This window comes from Equus caballus, chromosome 9 (assembly GCF_041296265.1).
Source record: "Equus caballus isolate H_3958 breed thoroughbred chromosome 9, TB-T2T, whole genome shotgun sequence".
NCBI classification, from domain to species: domain Eukaryota; kingdom Metazoa; phylum Chordata; class Mammalia; order Perissodactyla; family Equidae; genus Equus; species Equus caballus.
The window spans coordinates 94,402,452-94,421,829 of NC_091692.1; the positions used below are offsets into that span (position 1 = coordinate 94,402,452).

General features: G+C 51.9%; 1 protein-coding gene across 9 annotated transcripts in view; it reads right to left on the minus strand.

Annotated features, from left to right (window-relative positions):
- The window catches only part of TRAPPC9 (trafficking protein particle complex subunit 9), a 622,816-nt gene that overhangs the window by 96,616 nt on the left and 506,822 nt on the right, over positions 1-19,378 (minus strand). For 3 of the 9 annotated variants that reach the window (XM_070221871.1, XM_014728099.3, XM_070221872.1), the window contains one exon: positions 4,835-11,041. The exons of the other annotated variants lie outside the window; for them this stretch is intronic. In XM_070221871.1, coding sequence (XP_070077972.1) covers positions 11,013-11,041 — 29 coding nt within the window. In that variant the 3' untranslated portion in view covers positions 4,835-11,012. Of the gene's footprint in view, positions 1-4,834; positions 11,042-19,378 lie in introns of those variants that run through there. 9 annotated transcript variants of the gene reach the window in all.

Below are 19,378 nucleotides of genomic sequence, written 5' to 3' on the forward strand. Positions count from 1 at the left end.
GCAACAGTGGGTTGGCTCCTTCTCACGTGGCATCACTCTCCCCGCCTCTTGGGACACCCTCTTCCACTTTTAAGGATCTTGTGGTTACACTGGGCCCCCCTGGATCATCCAGACTCATCTCCCTACTTTAAAGTCAGCTGACTCGCAACTTCAATTCATCGGCCACCTTAACTTCCCCTGCCCTGTAAGATGACACATTCCCAGATTCCGGGCATGGGGATGTGGACTTTGGGGGCCTGTTACTCTGCCTATCACAGGGGGTGAGCAGAGGCCTGCTACTCTAGGCTGGCAGGCCCTCTCTGGCCTCCTGGCTTTGGCTATGCCCTGTTTCTGGCCCCGTTTCTCCCAGCATGTCTGCTTGCCTGAGGGAGACAAGGGAGGCCCACTCTGTGAAGTCAGCCAGCACAGAAATGACTGCGTGAATGCACGTGTCTGCTGAGTGAGGGCTCTGTCGTGGGCTCCTCTGCCTAATGTGTCCCAGGGTGGCACTCACAGTCCTCTCCCCTGCTGAGGACGTCAGAGGCACCTCACAGATGCAGGCAGAACCCCCAGAACTCGCCTTGTTCACAATGGGGAGCTGAGGGAGGGAACCCCCATGTGGGACCGTGGGGAGAACCCCGGCAAGCCCAGTGCCTGCCCACTAGAAGCTCAGCAGGAGACTCAGTCCCTAAACCATCCTGAGGCAATGTGACAAGTCCTAGGATGGAGCTGGACACAGCGGAGAAAACCTGTGCCTGCCTGGGGCACCCAGGGAAGGCTTTCTGGCAGAGGGGGTGCCGGAGCCTGGACAGCCACAGAGGCAGGAGGAGCTGAGGAGGTGGGGGTGAGCAAGTGCAGACCCAGACGGGGGAGTGGGCTCCCTGTGGACTGGATCCTTCTGGCCGCTGGACAGATCTGTGCTTTTAAAAGTGTTCTGGCATCAGCTTGGCCAGGTTGCAGCCTCTCTCAACAGCTGCAGGGGGAGGTAATTTTATGGCTACTGAAATATTGCTGCTGCTTGGCCTTGGGGCTTTTTCTCCTCCTTCCTTTTAAAGAACAGCCGGGGCCTGCGGCATCCTGCTTGTGGCAACTTGCTTTAAAATCTCTGTTCCTGTCCAGCTCTTGTCCTGAGAGAAGGCCCCAGCCAGGCCTCTGTACGCCATACTCAAAGGGAGCGGCTCGAGTTTGAGGGGAAAACAAGCCCCACCTCTAACTCCTGTCAGAGCAGATCCTGGCTTCGATCGCAGACACCCCCCATGGACACTGGACACCGGCTTCACAGCAGCCTTGACAAATAAACACAATCAGCAGGCACTCCGACACATTTGTAAATTGAATCAACATTTTTTTCTCGCCTTCTTGCCAGGGGCCGTGGTCACAGCTCCCCCTGCACAGGAGGCGGAAGGGGGTGGGCTCAGAATGCGGGGCGGCCCTGGCAAGGGCCCAGTCAGAGCTGGCCCTGTCCACTGCAGCAGGGTCCTCACAGAGCACAGCACAGCATGGCACCGCCACCACCTCTGTCCTGTAGTTCACATCACGCCCATCAACAGAGATCAAAGTGCTCATCCCTCTGCTTCTGGGAATGCATGCTAGTCAAGTGGGTGGCCCTCTGTAACTCTACGCTTAGCGTCACTATGGAGCGTCTGCCTGGGCCAGGCCCGGGCATGAGGGCTCGTCTGGTCTAACACCCTGTAATCCAGCAGGGGCGTGTGGGAATCTTCATGTTATGGATGAAGAGGCTGAGGCCGGGAGGTGAAGCAACAGACATGTGGCAAGGCTGGGCCTACTGTGCCAGGATGCTTCTGGCCAACCTGGCTGGTCCCCTGTTGCCCAGCGCTCGGCCCAGCAGTGGCACTTCGGGAAGCTGGAGAGTGGGGAGGGTCTGTCTTGTTCACTGGGATACACCTGGGCCCAGCACCAAGCCTAGCGCATGGGGCAGTCTACAAACACTGCGTCAGGGGAAGAAAAGTAGCATTGTAGCTATTCAAATATCTGTTGAATGAACAACCGTGTGCGGTAAACAGGGCAGATGGGGGTTCTCATTTCACAGATGCATAAACTGAGGCTCGGAGAAGTAAAGCAGCGAGGCAGCTGGTGGCAGGGCTGGGACTGGAACTCGGTGTCTGGTCTTCCAGTCCATTGCTTTCCGGTGTTTAGGCTCCTGCAGCATCAGCTGGAAAAAGACCTGAAATGTCTTTTCGCGTATCAGGTGAATTGGACTCCTCTGAATTCCTGTAATGCTTAGCAGCCGTGGTAGGCAGAACAATGCCCTGCCCCCAGATGCCCAGAACCTGTCAATACGTCAGGTTACCTGGCAAAGGGGAATTTAGGGTTCAGGTGGAACTATGGTTGTTAATCAGCTGAGTTTGAGACAGGGAGGTGAGCCTGGATCATCCAGGTGAGTCCAACGTAATCACCAGGGTCCTCTAAAGTGAATGAGAGGGGCAGAAAAGTCAGAACCAGAGAGACAGCACCAAGAGGAAGGCTGGGGCAGCCCCTGCTGGCTCCTAGTTACCGCTCCATGACAGCAGCCAGCACCACACGCGGGTGGTGGCCAGATAACACTGGCTCTGCTCCTCGGCTGTTTCCCAGTCAACAGCCCACTTCCAGGCCCACCACGTTCTCACCAGCCTGCACACTTCGAACTCTTCTCTCTCCACGGTGATGACTCTGGCAGAGAAAGGTGAACTACATCCTAAATTAGCACAGCGGGTGCAATAAGTACATACTTCAGGAATAAAATAAACAATGAAGATAGATATTTACAAACTACTTTAAAGAAATTAACTCTCTCACACACACATATATAATTATACATAAAATTACAATGGTCTCTGAAAGCAAACGTAACTATTTCACTGAGGTCTAGTAAATGTGTGTTAGAAACCATGATTCTAGACACACTGGAAGCCTGAGAGACGCGCAGCTACGAGCCTTGTGGGGACACAGAACTGCGTACGGCCGGAGCACTTTCTCGTCGCCGTTCTTCCAGGCCTGCTGCACCCAGAGCCATTCCAGTAAGGCCAGAGGTGAGCACGACCACTTAGAATTCTGACTATATCTGTAGTCTGCTAGTTCAATACCACATCAAGTCATTATCTTTTTTAGCAGATAAATTGATTATCCAAATTCATTAAGAGGCTACTGAAGCAGTCTGGTCAAGTCAATCGAAATCTTCATTCATTCATTCAACAATTAATCATTCAACTTTCAATCATTCACTCTATAGTTACTTATTAAGAGATGACTCTGCCAGGATCAGGGCTTGTAGCTGTCCCTGTTCAGTGCGGTCCCCAAAAGCCAGTCACCTGTGGGCACACAGGAGAATGAAGCCCTACCCAACTGGGAGGGAAGAAGATGCAAGACTATTCAGAAGCAGCAGACCAGAGGGCACTTGAGGAACAAATGCACGAGTTTTCCAAAAGCAAGGGCTTCTGCCAAGAAAGCCAAATACTGGCTTATGTAAACAGGAAAAAAAAAGTTGAGGTTTCTGAGAAGGACACACACACACACACACTACACTCTCCCATACACACCCTGAAGTGCTGAGACAAAAAGGAATGGAGCCAGTGTGCATCCTGGACAAGGGATGGAACAAGTTCGATTAGCTCAGTCAGAACGATGTACACAGGCAAACACACATGTGGGTTTCTGGAGCCAGCCGATCATGTTCACTCAACCCCATGTTATGCTTCAAGACCATTGTGGAAAATGTGGAACGGTGGCCTTGGACTAGCTTGGGGAGGTGAATGAGCATCTGCATCCCCTCCGAAGGGCTTAGAGAGAAGAGCACATTTAGAGACCCCTCCAAGACAAAAGATCACCACCACCAAAACACCAACCCTCTGGTGTGCGCCCTGTGTCACCAAGCAGGGGCCCTGGGATATTGGGGGCCCAGACTTTGGCCTCCAGGAACCGAACAAGGTCCTTGACTGAGATTTCAGTCACTCACTCAGGGACTGTGCCGGCAAGTTTCACAGCCTCTCCCCTTGGGCAAACGGCTTTCTCAATAGGCTGTGGAGGGAGAAGGGAAGAGAAGGGGAGCAGGTGACGGAAGGCTACAGCAGGTGACAGACACTGGGCCTGTGGGGCGGAAGCCCAACAGCCACTACGCAGCTCGCTACCAGCTCTCAAGTGCAGGGGATGCATCGTGCACAGGATGGGCACTCTGCTCACTCCGCAAGTTTCCAAACACTACTGTGGAGGAAACACTGTCACCTAGTCTCCTGGACCCTAAAGCCTGTGTTGCCTCTCTAATGATTACAAAAAAAAAAAATGGACAACCCTTGTGCACATGTACACACACACATGCATCTAAGCACACTAAAGGGGCACTTTACACAATGGTGGGTTATCTAGAGTAAATAACCTGGAAAATAAAAATTTCCAATGTTTCTTAGAAAACCAGGATATGTTGTATGGAATACACACACATATGCATATGTATATATGCAAAGTCCATGTGTGCGCATGTGTCCAAAGCTGGATGTCTTTCTATATACAGACACACAAATGCATAGCTACAGCCCTGTCCATATAAATATGCATGTGTGTGTATATATTTCCCAACCCCCAAAATAGAAAGCTATACCCTTAGATGAGTTAGAGTATTTCAAAAAAAGGACTCCAGGGCCAAGTACCATGCTCCAGACAGAACGCGTCCAGACCTGTTTTGTTTTCCTTACGCAGCCTTCCCTTGGCTCAGCGTGGGCATCTCCGATTCTGGATGCTGTGACTTCAGCCCCACTGCCGAGTGAGTGTCTAGACTGGCCGTGCTGTGTCGGCTGGGGGCAGGTCTGCTCAGTATGGAGTGCTCTGCAGACATCAAACATTGAATGGAATCATCTTGAAAAGCTTCTGCCTGCTCAGTTCATATCATTCATTGCAGGGGACTTCAGGGCACGTCTGCCCATGGCCTTCATGTTTCTGCCTGAGAGCTCAAGCTGCCCAGTGGCCCCCATGGCCCGTCTCGGACCATGTGCCTCCCGCAGTTCTCAGGTGATGCCATTCCTGGATCACGCTCTTTCCTCCTGCCTTTGTCTAGGATAACAAGAAGGAAAGATCTCCTGGGACCTCAAAAAACACACATAGAAGCCCACAACAACGAGGAGCACAGAGGGAATGGGAAAAGGACAATGGAGGGCTGTGCCATCGGGGTGCCGCTCCCGTCACCAGAAGAGCTTCATGGCCGAGCATCGCGGAGCGTTTGCAGTTGTGGCCTCTGCCTGCCTCGCCTGCTCAGGTCTGCGGCGACCAAAGCTACCACTTTGGGGAAGTGTGCCAGGAGCCAGGAAGAAAAGGAAGTACAGAGTTGTTGATTCTTCTTACTCCTCCTCTTTTCTGGTTCTGCATCTTCATTATGTTCTTCATGAAGAATTTCTTAATAACCATCAGGGAACTATGCAGTAATTATTAGAACATTATAATACAAATGCATTTATTTACCACATTAAATAGATACAGTCTCGGTTATCTATTACAGTATATAATGTAGTGTTCAGTAATCTGATGTATAACAGTAAATACTATCATGATAACACTAACAAGGGGGAACAACTTCTGAGCAGGCTCCACACGAGGAGCTGTGCTGAGCACTCCTCCTCCTCCGCCTCACTGAGCGCGCATGCTGCCCTGCAAGGTGGCCATTACCTGCTTGCTTCACAGAGGGTGCAGCAGGCCAGGAGGTGAAGGAGCTTCCTCGAGGGTGGCACTCCCTCCGAGTCTGTCTGACTCAAGGGCCAGCTCTGCCAGGGCACCTCGCTTTGCCCCGCCCTCCGGGGGAGAGGGCTGGCAAGGTCTGCTGCCCGTGGTCTGAGGGCCTGGAGGCTCTGACCCTCTCTGCCCACAGTGCCAAGGCCTCCAACAGCCTTCTACTCTGGTTCCTGTGCCAGCTCTACAGGAACACCCGAGCCCAGCCCTGAACCTCTGCCCAGCTGTTTGGGGCTTGAACCCCAGGGAGACAGATCATTGTCACAGGACCCCAGCATTTGTTAGCCCATCTGGTACACACTACAAATGGGGAAGATTGAAGGAAAACTAGAATTTTTGAGTGCCCACTACGTGCCAATCAAGGTGGTAATTATTTTATATACATGACTCCAACTAACGCCCAATTCTGTAAAGTGGGAGGTCTCATGAGGAGCAGCCCACAGAGCCAAGACTAGAACCCAGGGCTCCTGACTCCCAGGCCAGTGCTCTTCCCATGGAGCCCAAAGCAGCGTGCCACTGGGGAGCAGAAGGTCCCAGTGACTCTTGTCATTGCTATCCCAGCATTGCTTTTATCCTGATGAGAAACGAGGCAACTTGTGACAACAGTTTAATCACAAGTCACCATAACTGTCAAAGGAAAGTTTAGGAGTGCGGCTCTCACACATCCCAAAGCATCTGCAAAAGCATCCGGGCCATATAATTTGCCATTTGAAGGGATTTAAGTCATGCAAGGAAGACTTTTTTGTATGTCAATGAGTTGGGCAACCAAATCGTCCTTCCATCCACAGATGCATACAACCATCTACCCATGTATGAGTCATCCACTCATTTATCCTGCTCATCCACCCAGCTGTCCACTTATTTCACTCTTTATCAGCCACTCACCCATCCAGCCATTTCCCTACCTAGCTATTTGCTCATCCTCCCATCTACCCACTCTCCCATCCAACAACCACTTAAGTCCTATGACATGCCAAGAACCACTCCAGATATTGGAGCACCAAGATGAGTAAGATATTCTCCCTGCTCAAAAAAGAACTCTCAGTCTAGAGTGGGTACCATCACATGAAAACGAACTACAGAAGCTCCTCCACCCACAGCTTTTCACCTTAGCAACTTCCACAAGAACAAGGATAGTTCAATTGAGAAAATGCACATCAGCTCAGCCTCAACTGGCAGAGGATGTTATGGGTCACTTATATGGTGTTCCTTTGGACATACAATGGAAAGGCTAGTGAACAGACTTTCACGACCTAAGCTGTTGGTAAGCAGAGGTACAACAATGGGCTAAGTTCTGAAGAAGGGTGTGAACAAAGTACTATGGAAGCTGGAGAACACTGTACCAGAGCCAGAGAATATTAACGTTATTTGAGTTTGACCAGATAGCAACCTAAGTCACTGATTCCAAAGCTCATACCCCTCCCATGTTACCATCTGGTTTCCATAAGAACTGAGGAGCTCAGGCCCAACCCCACTCAAAGTAGAAATGCTGACCCCAAATGCTACCAGCTACTCCCCCATCTTGACATCAGAAGCAGTGTGAGGGTGGCTAATGAATGGTCATTTTCCTGGAAATGTTGTGTCCTGGGAGGAAAGGTACCTGGGAGGATCTTCAGAAGGTACCCAGGCTCTGGTCTGGTTACACACCATTGCTGGTTCTCCAGGGAAAGCGTACCAAGAGCATCACTGACACAGAGACACAGCCTAGGAAGCTTGGAAAGTGCCAGGAAACTGAACACAAACATTCAACGAGCAAACCAACTGGAAGGGAAAGGACTTCTCATGGACTTAGTGGACATACTTATGTTTAATGATTTGGGGGCCTATGTGGTGACTGCATGAAATAATTTTATTGTTAACATACTGGAGAGACTGAGCTGGCATCAGGAAGAGATCTCCCAGGCCTTGGGGCTGCCAACAGTCTAGCCGCCCTGAGGGACCTGAGTGGGCTCCATCTGTATGAAGTAAGTGATGGAGAAAAAACACTGGTTTTTTGGTTAACAAGCACACCCTGCATTCCACAGACCTTCCTGGCGGGTGTGCCACACAGAGAGCACTCTGCTAGGCATGAGGGAACCATGCCTGAGATCTTATCTGAGATCTTACCCCTACCCTGCACTGGATCATAAACCCCTCCGCTCGCGCCCGACTCCTCGACAGTCGGCTCCTTGCATAGTGCCGGGCACGTGGTGAACGCTCAGTCACTGTCAGTTCCCTTCCCTGGTCCTGGTTCTCCCACTCATGAACTCCCTTCTCATGGGCACAGTTTCCAAAGGCATAAAATGACAGAGAAGAATCAGACCCACGGCTCCTACCTGGAGCTCCCGAAGGCACTGATGGTATTAATGGTAATGATTTTCAATATTTCAAATATCTTCAAATATTTCAAATAGTCAATTGCAAATCATATGTTTATCCTCCATCAGGTGGCATAAACCAAAGAAAACATTACATTTCCTCCCCTTGGGCTAGAATGCTCTCAGCTCCACGAGGTTAGCCAGTTACCTCAGACTGGCAGGAGCTTTGATCTGCAGATATATGTTTTTGATCAATGAGATGGAAAAATGTGCTCGTCATCCTTCACTGAACAGGTTGGGACACAACCTTTCAAAATGCAGGTGGACCCTGGAGAGGGAGCTGACAACCAAGGGGTCCTTGAGGATGGGCAGAGGAAACTGCTGTCCTCAGGTACCTGCCCACTCCCACCTTGTGAGCATGTGTGACCTGCTGACCAGGCCACACTTTGTTCTTCTTAGCTCAAAAATGTTCTTTGTATCTTCTTTCCCAATAACGGTTCTGTGTCTAGGCTTCTAATGAAATGTTCTGCAACACCAAGGCCAGGCGTTAAACGGCTCCTGTCCTGTCAACACTCGGAAGCACCTCACTCAATCCTGGAAGGAGCCTGGCCCACAAGCCTGCGCCGTCACAGCCAGTGCCAGCCAGTGTGCTCAAACTCAGCACCTGTCAACAATGCCGCCATGGCAGGAATCCGGAGGGGCAGCCAGAACAGCCAGCTTCCCATCACAGCCTGGGTGGTCAGGGGGTAACCAGCAGGGGGAGGTGAGAGAGCAGTGCAGAGACACTCAGAGCACCTTGCAGATCTCTCCTCCACTCTGGAAAGTGCTGGAGAATGCATCCCTCTGCTTCCCTCTGTCTTCTTCACCACCGGGCGTCGACCAGCGACTCACCAGTCTGTCTGCCCCACAGCTAGGAGAGACTGGGAAGAAAGGGACAGAGCCCAGTTCACTCTGAGTTACCAGTATGATGAGCACACAGCAGGTGTTCATTGAATGTTTGCCGAATGAATGAACGAACGAACAGATGAATGAATGAACGAGAAAAATGAACAGAGCTCCAACAACCACTCACCCCCGGCCGAGGGTGTGATTTACTTGTAAGCTCCAGGAAATGGGAGGCAGGTTGCCCTGTGAGATTGCGACTGTTTTCTTCTGGGTCTGCAATGGCTAGGAACAGGGATAGGGCAGGGCGAGCCGAAGGGCGTCAGGAGTGGACTTGGTCAACAGCTGAGAGCTGAGAGCAGGACACGGCACACAGTGGCAGGCTCACTCTGGGGACCTGGAGCAGAGCCCAGCGGCAGACGCCCCTCAAGGAATAGGGCACATGATGGTGGAACTGAGGGCTAACGGGGTAACTTTAAAGAGGAGGCAAAGGGTTCTTGTTTTGGTTTTGTTATTTCTATTTGTGAATGAATATGTAAATATCTAATATTTTTATATTACATATACCTCATGTAATTATTGTAATTAAATGTAATTATTATATCTATATGTATACACATATGCATATTACATATATTACATAAATATGCCAACATGTAAATATTTTTTATTTAAATTTAAGTCTCAGGGCAAATGAAACAATAAAACCAGGAAAATGAACACATCTGATCATGCTTTGTCTCTGAGCGTTCCGGGGTAGAAAAGTCATCATTTTCTACCAGCTTATCAGACCCTTGGAGGTATTATGAGGGCTCAGTGTGCTCAGAAATGTCTGCAGGTTGAGTTCCTCCAACACGGGAACGTTTTCCCACTGCCCCCACGACTCTGGACCATCAAGAACCGAAATCACCTCGTTCTCTTTGAGTCAGAACTGACAGGGCCGGCTTTGTTCCCTGGAGCCCCAGATCACAGATGCCGCCGTTAGTGATGCTTTTAGTTCTGGAAAGGAGCTAAGAGCTCAGCGCCAGAGTCCGGCCTGGGTTGGGGTCTCGCTCTGCCTGGGCAGTGATCCAACCCTCAGAAGCACCCCCTTGTCTGTGCCTGGGGTGGGGGTGCTCACAGTGCCCCGGCTGCGGTGTGAGGGGAAGGGGGAGGTGTTCGAGCATGGAGCACAGTGCCCGTTGTACAGGACACGCTCACTACAGGGTAGCCTATCCAACCACCCAGATTCAAATCCGGCACCTCTACTTCCAGCTGTGTGGCTCTAGGGAAGGAACTTAACCTCTCTGGGCCTCGGTGGGATGATAAGGGTCGCAGTGACCACAGTGGCTCCCTCATAAGGAGTGCTCAGCACGATGCCAGGCACGTAGTAAATCATAGTAAATGCTGCTCGAATGAACTCCTCTCTCCTTTCTCTCTCCTGGTCAAATCTCTCAGAAGACGTGCTGACAGTGGGGGGTTCTCAAATAACCTCAGCAAAGGGGGTACCAAGTGGGCACCGAGGCTGGCACTGGAGCAGCCTGGGGCCTGCAGCAGGAAGCATGCTGGCCTCCGAATCCCCCCACAGATCACACCAGTCTGCCCACCCCCTTGCCAGCTTGAAGGCAGGGCGCACAGGGCCCCCAGCCTCTCGACGGGCTCCCTGGCTTCTTCCGTGATGCGATCAATCATCTTGCCAGGCAGGTGGCACAGTGCTCCTGAGGTAGATGCGTCAATTATTAAACCATTATTTGTTCGTGTCTCCGAGGGGTGGGGGACTTGGCCTCCTCCACAAACATGCCTGGAAGACAGTCGAGCATACCTGGTTACCCTGCAACCAGGAGCTGGGCCACAGACCAAAGGACAAAGAAATAAAGAAAACAGGCCCAAAGATCCTGAATGTGGGGGCATGAGCCAATCAATGGGCGTGGGAGGCCAGCACGGGGCAGCTCAGCATCTGCTCTCCTCGGAGGTCCAGGGAGAGGCTCCAGACTTTCCAGACCTCCTGTTGAGAGCCCCAGACTTCAAAAGCATGACCCGTGGGTGGCGGGGTGCCCGGCGCTCAGCCCTGAGGCCCTGGCAGGGTCTGAATCCCGGTTCCAGTGCCTCGCCAAGTCACTTCACTTCTCTGAGTCTCAGATTTGACGTCTTCAAATGACAATGACATCACCAGTGCTGCAGGTCCACGTGGAGATCTGAGACAAGGAAAAGCAGGTTTCCCATCTCGGCTCATCATAACGGTCAAGGAGTGCTCATCAAACACACAGATTCTGAGCTCCACCCCCAACCTGCCCAATAAGAATCCCCTGGAAGCAAGGAGTCAGGGATCCTCTTGTTTAAGCTCTTCAGGGGCTCCTTACACAGCCAGCCTAGCCCCGCACACGCTCTCTGCGGGAATCGTGGAGGAAAACCCTCATCAGGTGAAGGGCACCCTGGAGCTGCTCTCTAAGTGAGCACTCTCTCCTCCTGGAAGGCCCACTTGACCCTGGTGCCTTGAGGCCACCCTAACAGGAGCCATGCAATGCACGGTTTATGCAGCTTATAAGACCACAATTCCCCGAGGCGACACCGAGCCACCCTGCATGTCACCAGGCACAAGCCTCCTACAGAATCAAGTTCGGGGAGGCAGCATGCTCAGTGAGAGCACAGCAGAACTGGCTTCAAACATGCTGTCTGACCACGAGCAAGTGACCCAGCTCTGCAAGTCCCAGTCCTTTCACTGGTAAAGTGGGAAAGATGTTCTCTATCTCCCCAGGTCACATCAAGCATGAAACAAGACAATCGTTACAAGGAGTAACAATTTAGTACGGACTCAACAAACACAGTAGCTTCTTCCCTCTTTTGGTGGTTCTCTCCATTCTCCCCCCCATGTGGAAATCCCTCCTACCATATCCTTGGCCCCTCAAGGATTTGGGACTGGGGAGCAGGTCTGTGGGAAGAGGGGTGTGCAGACACTGGGCAGGGCTGCACAGCAAGGACTGAGTTGGGAAGTCTTAACTTGGGGCCAGCAACACGCCTAATTTCAACGCGCCTTTTGCAACTGTTGCTCCTTCCACCTGGAAGCATCTCAGGACCAAGCCAACCCTCTCAGGGCTCTGTGTCCTGAAGCCACCTCCGCCCCGCAGGAGAGGGACCTCAGAGAGCCCTTGGCACTGCCCTCCCCTTCTGTTCCCCAACCTCTGGCACCAGGAAGAAGGACGTGAACCCCAATTCCCAACTGCAGCCTGAGATTTGGCAGGAGAGGGACATTCAGGACACTGCTCTCCTCTAGGCCCATTTTGGCCTCCCTGGAGCTCACCTGTAATGCAGGTCGACAGCAAAGCAGCCAGCCTGGAGTGGGGAGGGGGCACACAAACAGACTCGGGATTTTCTTCTCTCAAGAGCGGTTGCATTAACCGCATCTGAGCACTGTCTCTGTTTGCCAATGTGACAGGCTTGCTTTCAAGTTAATTTCTTCCCATGTCAAACCCGGTGCCTGCCAGAAAAGCACTGCTGGGGAGACGGGTGGGGGTTGAGGGAAAGTGTAGGCAAAACAAGTTAAAGTGGGGGTCCAGCCCCATGGCCGAGTGGTTAACATTCCACGTGCTCCGCTTCAGCAGCTCAGGTTAGTGGGTTCAGATCCCAGGTGCAGACCTACTCTACTCGTTAGCCACGCTGTGGAGGCATCCCACATACAAACTAGGGGAAGACTGGCATGGATGTTAGTTCAGGGCTGGTCTTCCACAAGCCAAACAGAAAAGAGGAGGATTGGCGATGGATGTTAGCTCAGGGCAAATCTTCCTCAGCAAAAACAAAAAACAAAACAACAAAACAAAAAAAGTCAGTTAAGGTGGAAGAGAATGTATTTGTTCATTCACACAAGCAGTCACTCAAATATTCATCCGTCCACTCATTCATTCTAACATCTGTTCATTCATTCACTCATTCATTCTTCATTCAAATATTCTCTGTGTACTTGTTATAAACCTGGCCCTGTGCTTGGCACGGGGACACAGAAATGACTCTGCCACACCTCTGCTCTCAAGGAGAGCTTGCAGCCTGTGAGAGGAAAAAGGGCGATAAAGTGCAACAGGACAGTAAGCACACTCGGGAACCAGGATGGGGGAGCTGGCAGAAGCAGGGCTTGTGCTGCGTTCTGAAGGAAGAGCAGGAAGGCAGTCCACGCAGAGGGAAAAGTGTGTGCAAAGGCATGGAGGTATGAGAGTCTGAGGTTCTGGAAACTGCACACAGGTCAGCACACCAGAGGGGCGAACCCAGGGGCCAGCAAGGGCTGACCAGGCCTGGCCTCGCAGGCCCCACTAGGGGGTTTGTATTTGAGGACAACAGGAGCCAACAGGCTTTGGAAGCAGACAGGTCTAGAAATTGAAGCAGGGCGAGTAACCCCACTACTTTCCGTGTGTTCACAAAGAACTTGCACACAAGTCTCACCCTGCAGCCTGGCAACAACCCAAGAGATGGTCCCCATTTTACCTCTGCTTGACAGCTGAGGAGACTGAGCCCCCCTGACCTCCGCAGTGAGCAAGCGGGGCAGCAAGGCCCCTATCTTGCCTGCTGACACCAGCCCGATGCCGTGGCATCTCATGGCTGCCCATGGCCACACGCAGCAACACACAGGGAAGCAACAGGGGCTGCGTGCCACGCCCTCCAGGAGTCAGGAGCCGCGCACGGGGTCCCTGTGGCCCTCCGCTGCCTCCTGAGCAGAGGTGAAGCCACTTCCCATCAGGAAACACTGACGTGGGTGTGGTGAGCTGCTCATTAGCAGCTGCCACACAGCCTGCAGTGGGATGGAGGGAGCAGCCAGCCCAAAAGGTGCGTCGGATCCAGTGACCTGCAGGTGGTCCTGCCGGCCTTTCCCCAGCATTGACCGTCACTGAACGGGCAGCAGTCCCAGGGAGAGGAGGCCCTGCCATCAGGAGAACTGCTCAGAAAGAGGCTACTTTTAAGTGAATTCCCTTACAAATGGGACCAAATTGTTAGGGCAAATAGTGGGAATATGGTGTGACTGGGGCTTTACTTTGAAAATGTAACGAAAAAAATTATGAAAACAACTTTATTTTAGGTCGTACTTAATAAAATTCAGGTTACACTTGCCATATGTACTAAGTGTGTAACAAAGTGTCATGCTGTGACTGCTTTTCCTGCACTTTCTGAGGATGGGTGGGAGCATGGTGTGCCTCGCTCCCTCCACACTCAATGTCCGCACACAATGGCAAAAGAGGTGGTTTTGGCACAACTCTCACTGAGTCCTGACCGGCCCTCTGAGCTCTCCAGTCGCTCTGAAGCCTGGCCCAGACTCCCGCCTGCTCTCTCCTTGGCTCTTAGCTTCCCACCAGGTCCCCCTTTGCCCAGGGTCAGGGTCGGCGTCCAACAGCAGCTCTCTGGGATTATTCTCAACAACTTCAAGAAATCCTGCACCTTCCCCAAGATTCGTAACGTACTTTACAATTGATTTGCATTTCCTCTGCACTCTACTGTCAGATGTTTCTAAACCAGACAACTAGGAAGGCCCTGGAAGAACTGGTGACTCCAGATGAGAGATGCTAGCTTGGGGTTCGGCGGGTGTATGTGTGTAGGAAGCCCCTTTACTGTGGTCAGCTCATTTGTGTCTTCACCTGTGACACAACCTGCACCTGCAGGGGCCTGAACACTGAACGAGAATATACTGCATGTTCGAGAAGTGCCAAGAATTTTACCAACACCAGAGCCAACGAGCTACACTGAGATCCGGGTCTGCTAATGCCTGGAGCACCATCTGAACTGCCACCCCCCTCCACCCGCATCCCTTAAATACACCTCCCTCACACAGTTCCACCTCTCAGCCGTGGCTCACCTGCTGTCTCCTAGAAACCTCTCCCTCTGTTTCTCCACGTTGAAATTCTACCCCTACTTTTAGTCCTCTCTCACACGCTACTTCTTCCATGAACTCTCCCTGCTCAGCCCAGACAGGGCACTTGGCGCAGTCCCTATTCTCAGTGCCACGTGACTGATGTCTAGGCCAGGCTGATGGACCTGGAATTTCTCCAGGGCTGGAACAGTGGCTCCCTCATCTCCCCCTGCCCCATCCTCCAGATGCCTGGCCCCGAGTCAATGTTCAGGAAGTGACACTGACTTGAACTGAGCTGCCTGAGTCTGAAGCCCCGATGCCCCCACGTGGCTGTGCAAGCTGATGGCTTCCTCGGTTCCTGGAGTCCTCGCTCAGGGCATGCAGGAGAGACAGAGTGCCTTCAGGCCACTTCTTTCCCAATCATCAAGCCCATCCTGTGTTTCCGTTTTTAGAAGAAGCAATCAATTTTTCTCACTGTCCTAATGACCCACAGAGACATTTAGTTAAAGCAAGGCTTTCTACTGCTTACTAAGCAAACAGGATTTCTGCATAATAAAGTTCATGCTTCCAGAAATAGGCAAGGCATGTAAGTGATAACATACCACAGCTCAGAAAGCAGGGAAATTAATGCCTCCTTTCTCATGACAGCATGGCAGGTTTGGCATCTGAAAAAGGGGATGACCAATGGCAATTCTGCTCCCCAACCAGACAAAGGTCTGTCTGTGACATTTGTCTTCGTACATACAGAATTGATACTGATGCCAGCTCTGCCCCATGCAGCCAGCAAGGTGCAAGGGGCAGAGAAGAGCCTGGCCAGGGCCTGGACCCCAGAGGATACAGGGATGACATGTATGTGGGAAGAGCTACAGAGCATTCTGGGAGCACTTGCCATGGAGGGAGCTCCAAGGTCCAAAGCTGGGTAGGGGATGACAGCTGAGCTGTGCTTTAAAGGATGAAGTAAGTTTTCCCAGATGGGGCAAAGAAGGGAGCCGAGGAGGGAACTGCATGTTGATATTTTCAACAGAGTGACCCCAACCTCTTTGGGGCCACAAAACCCTTTGAAAATCTGATGAAAACTATGGACCCTGTTGCCAGAAAAGTGAACCCACACACACGGTGCATATAATTTCATGCCGTTCGAGGACGACTCATATCCAACTCTTGCCTAAAACACTTGCTCACTGGAATGAGAACTGTGGAGGGCAAAACATTTTGCATCTCTGTACCGCCAGTATTTAGCCCAGCGCCTGGTACATAGAGTAGCACTCAACAGATGCTTGCTGAGTGAATAAACAATTACCAAGAATAGATGGTTTTCTAGAGAAAAGCCCACATCTCCCTCCTTAGAACAAGCTCATGAAAACCAACCGTGTAATGACAACACAGACCCTGGTCCTAATGAGACTGTCACAAGTTCCCAAAGGAGGAAGAAGGTAACATGCCCCAGGGAGCCGACTCTCTCCTGTGAAGGCATAAGGTGGCTCTCCAAGTCTCCACCAGAGGCCTCTGTGCTTAACGAGACTGGCTGCCCTGAGATTCATTTGCGCAGAAGACCAGCGTGGGGCGGGGGAACATCCCCACCGTGGTTTCTCAAAAGCCCAAATGGATTTTTAACAAAACTCAAACAAATTCAGACCAATCTATTCCACACCAAATACTGAGAATAGAACAGAATTCCAACTCAGGCTAATTCTTTCTCCCCCATCTCCTGAAATTCTGCCATTTCACAAACATGGTGACCTCTGAGCCTGATCTTCTATGGCTCTCCCACTGGTCCAGAAGACTCCAGTATTTCCAAGTTTTCAGGGCGGCCTTCCATTGCTCAGGCTGCCTGTCACACTCAGAAGCATCAGATCCTAGGTCAGACCCTGGGACCTGGCTTTGCTTCAGGAATTACAATGTCAGACTGTGTCCAGAGCCACAGGTGAAGCTGTGAGGGGCTGGGAACACAAATAATGGATGGATTCTGACCTCAAGAAGATGAGTCAGTGAAAGAAACACCCACATGAAAATCCACCACCCAAGGTGAAAAGTGGTCAGTCTCTGGAGGAGGGCAGAGGTACAGTGCTGAGGAGGAAAGACGGAATCTGCCTGGGGTGTGCCCGAGGCTGAGTGGGCGCAGGGAAAGGAAGAGAATCAGGGATCAGTGTAGTCTGCGCTGACTTGTCATTTGATCTCTGTGGCGTGTGCTAAGATCCCTCTGTCCACAGACCTCTGCCTCATCCTGGCATTTGAGATCAATTCACTGTCTTCCTAGGCCCCCCTCTTCCAGGCACTCCTGCACAGTGGTGTGTCCCACTCTCTGTGGGTGACCCCACCACTCCTATGGCCCCGTGACCATCTTAGACTCCTAGATCTGGATTTCACCGCTGTCCTACACCTCGATCCATAGGTCCACTGGCCTGGTCAGCCAGCTGTGTCCAGGCCTTCCCCTTGACTGTGAATCCTCCGGGACAAGGCCGGCACTGACCTGTCCATATTCCCTCTATCAACATAGGTTTAGGGGAGAGGAGGAATTGAGAAACTGAGACCAGGATGTCTACAGCCCACTTGGAAACACAATCCAGGGCAAAACTCCCCAACCGCTGGGTGATGAGCCTTCCTCCTGTTCTGAGCCACAAGCCTTCTCCCGTCCTTCCCTGTCCTGCCCACACAGGCCTCTTCAGCAATTCTCAGCATGTATCGTGTATCAGCTGAGAAGCTTCTATCTGTCAGGCATGGCACTTGACCTCTACTCATGCTGGGACCTCCTCCCTCCTCTTTCCCTACACAGTCGTCCTTGGAATGCAATCTGCCCCTTTTGTGACCACATCCCTCCTCCCCTCCTCCTTCCATTGATGAATTCTGACTGAGGCTAAGCTCCTTTCATGCCCTGTACTGTACGTAAACTCTCCCACACCTCTCAAATCTCCCACTTCCACTGCCCCCATCCCATGACATGATCTCACTACCTGCTTCACAAAGAACACACAAGTGGGACCCTGCATCCTCCTGCCACAAAACACACACCTGTCATCGCATCTGGACTCTCTGGGTGCCTTACCCATGCTGAAGTGGGGGCTTAGTCTCCTCCCATCAGGGCCAACTGGAGAAGGATGAAAACCAAGTCCTCTGACACTCTCAGGGTCTGGGGCTCACCTGTCCCCCAACTCTGACTGCCTGGCTCCAGACACAGGGATCCTTTGGTAAGCCCCTTCTCACCTTGACACAGGATATCCCTAGGCCAGCACTGCCCCCCACCCCAAGTAGTTCACACTTTTTCTTCTTCATCCCTCTGCTCAAATGTTACTTCCTCCAGCACCCTACCCTGAGCTCCCTGAGGAAACATCTCCCTACAGCCCGCTCACATTACTCCATGACTGCCACATAGCACTTGGTACCATCATACTTCCGTGTTACGTGCGTGATGGGTTGGTGAATGAATGGCTGTCTCTCCACAAGATGGTCAGCTCCCTAAAGCCAGGCTCTGAGCCTCTCCTGTGCCTTGCTGTGTCCCTAGCTCCAAGTGCAGGGAGGTTTCAACAGTCCTTGGAACATGCTCATGGTCATCCAATAAGCCAGGCTCGGAGCTCAGGGCTGAGGCCCAAACCCAGCTCCTTCCATCATGCCGGCTACACTGCCCTTAGCATCTCCTACCAGCCCATCCCCCTTGCACTCCATTCTGGCCCAGAGCTGGGCTCATGCTACATGCTCAGAAAGCAAGTGCTGACTGAACAAGTCCCTCACAGAAGGTGGCCTCTCTCTCGAGTCCTCTCGCAGAGCCACAGGTTCCTGCACCGCTCCACTGCTGTGGGGCCCCCCCAAACCTTGGCCACCTGAACACAGCTGCATTTGACAAGCCTGTGATAAACAAACATAATAGCCTGCAAATTCCAGGAACTGGGTGCCTCACGGCAGAGCAGGCATCCAGCAGGCTGGCATGAACTGGCTTTCTGGCACCTTCCCACGGCTGTACTTCTGTACTTTCTGTCAGGCCACATACGCTGACGGGAAGAGCTGGTTGCACGCGTGCCTGGCACTGCTACTTCATCCCATTCTAGGCTAGAGGAGATGGATGTGCTTGGGTTCCACGGAACTTAGGAGCTGAGTGATTCTGAGCAAATACCTTGAGTCCCAGATCCCCTGGTCTCCTTACGTGCCAAAGGAGAGGTGGCCTTGTCTATTTTGCTACCCAGCCTGAGGCAGTGGTATCACGATGGTGATTCACCCCCAGCCCCTGGTGAAAGCAGGGTTCTTCATCCGGAACCAGAGGACTTCTGGGTGGACCAGAGGTGAAACACTCTGGAAAAGGGAATGTGAAACTTTGTCTGCAAGTGTATTTACCATGAGATTCCCAAGAGTCCTTGACACAAGATGGCTAAGCACTCCTGCTCCATTTGAACACACCTCTATTTGTTGAGAACATCATGTCCACCAGGCACTCGTGCCCCATAGATGCCATGGGTACGTTATGCCATTTAATCATCCCCACAGTCCTACAAATTGGGATTTTGGCCCATTTACAGATTCAGAGACTGAAGTTCTGCAAGGGAAAGCAACATACCCAAGCTCAGAGTGAAAAACACTCAGCTGGGAGGTGAACCCAGGGCCCTCGGCCCGAAGCCTGCACGCCTCCTACAGCTATGATTTCAGAAGAGGCGACAATGCCCTGCATTTTTCTAGCCCACTAGGATCTATACATTTTCCACCATCGAGGGAGACCTGGTGA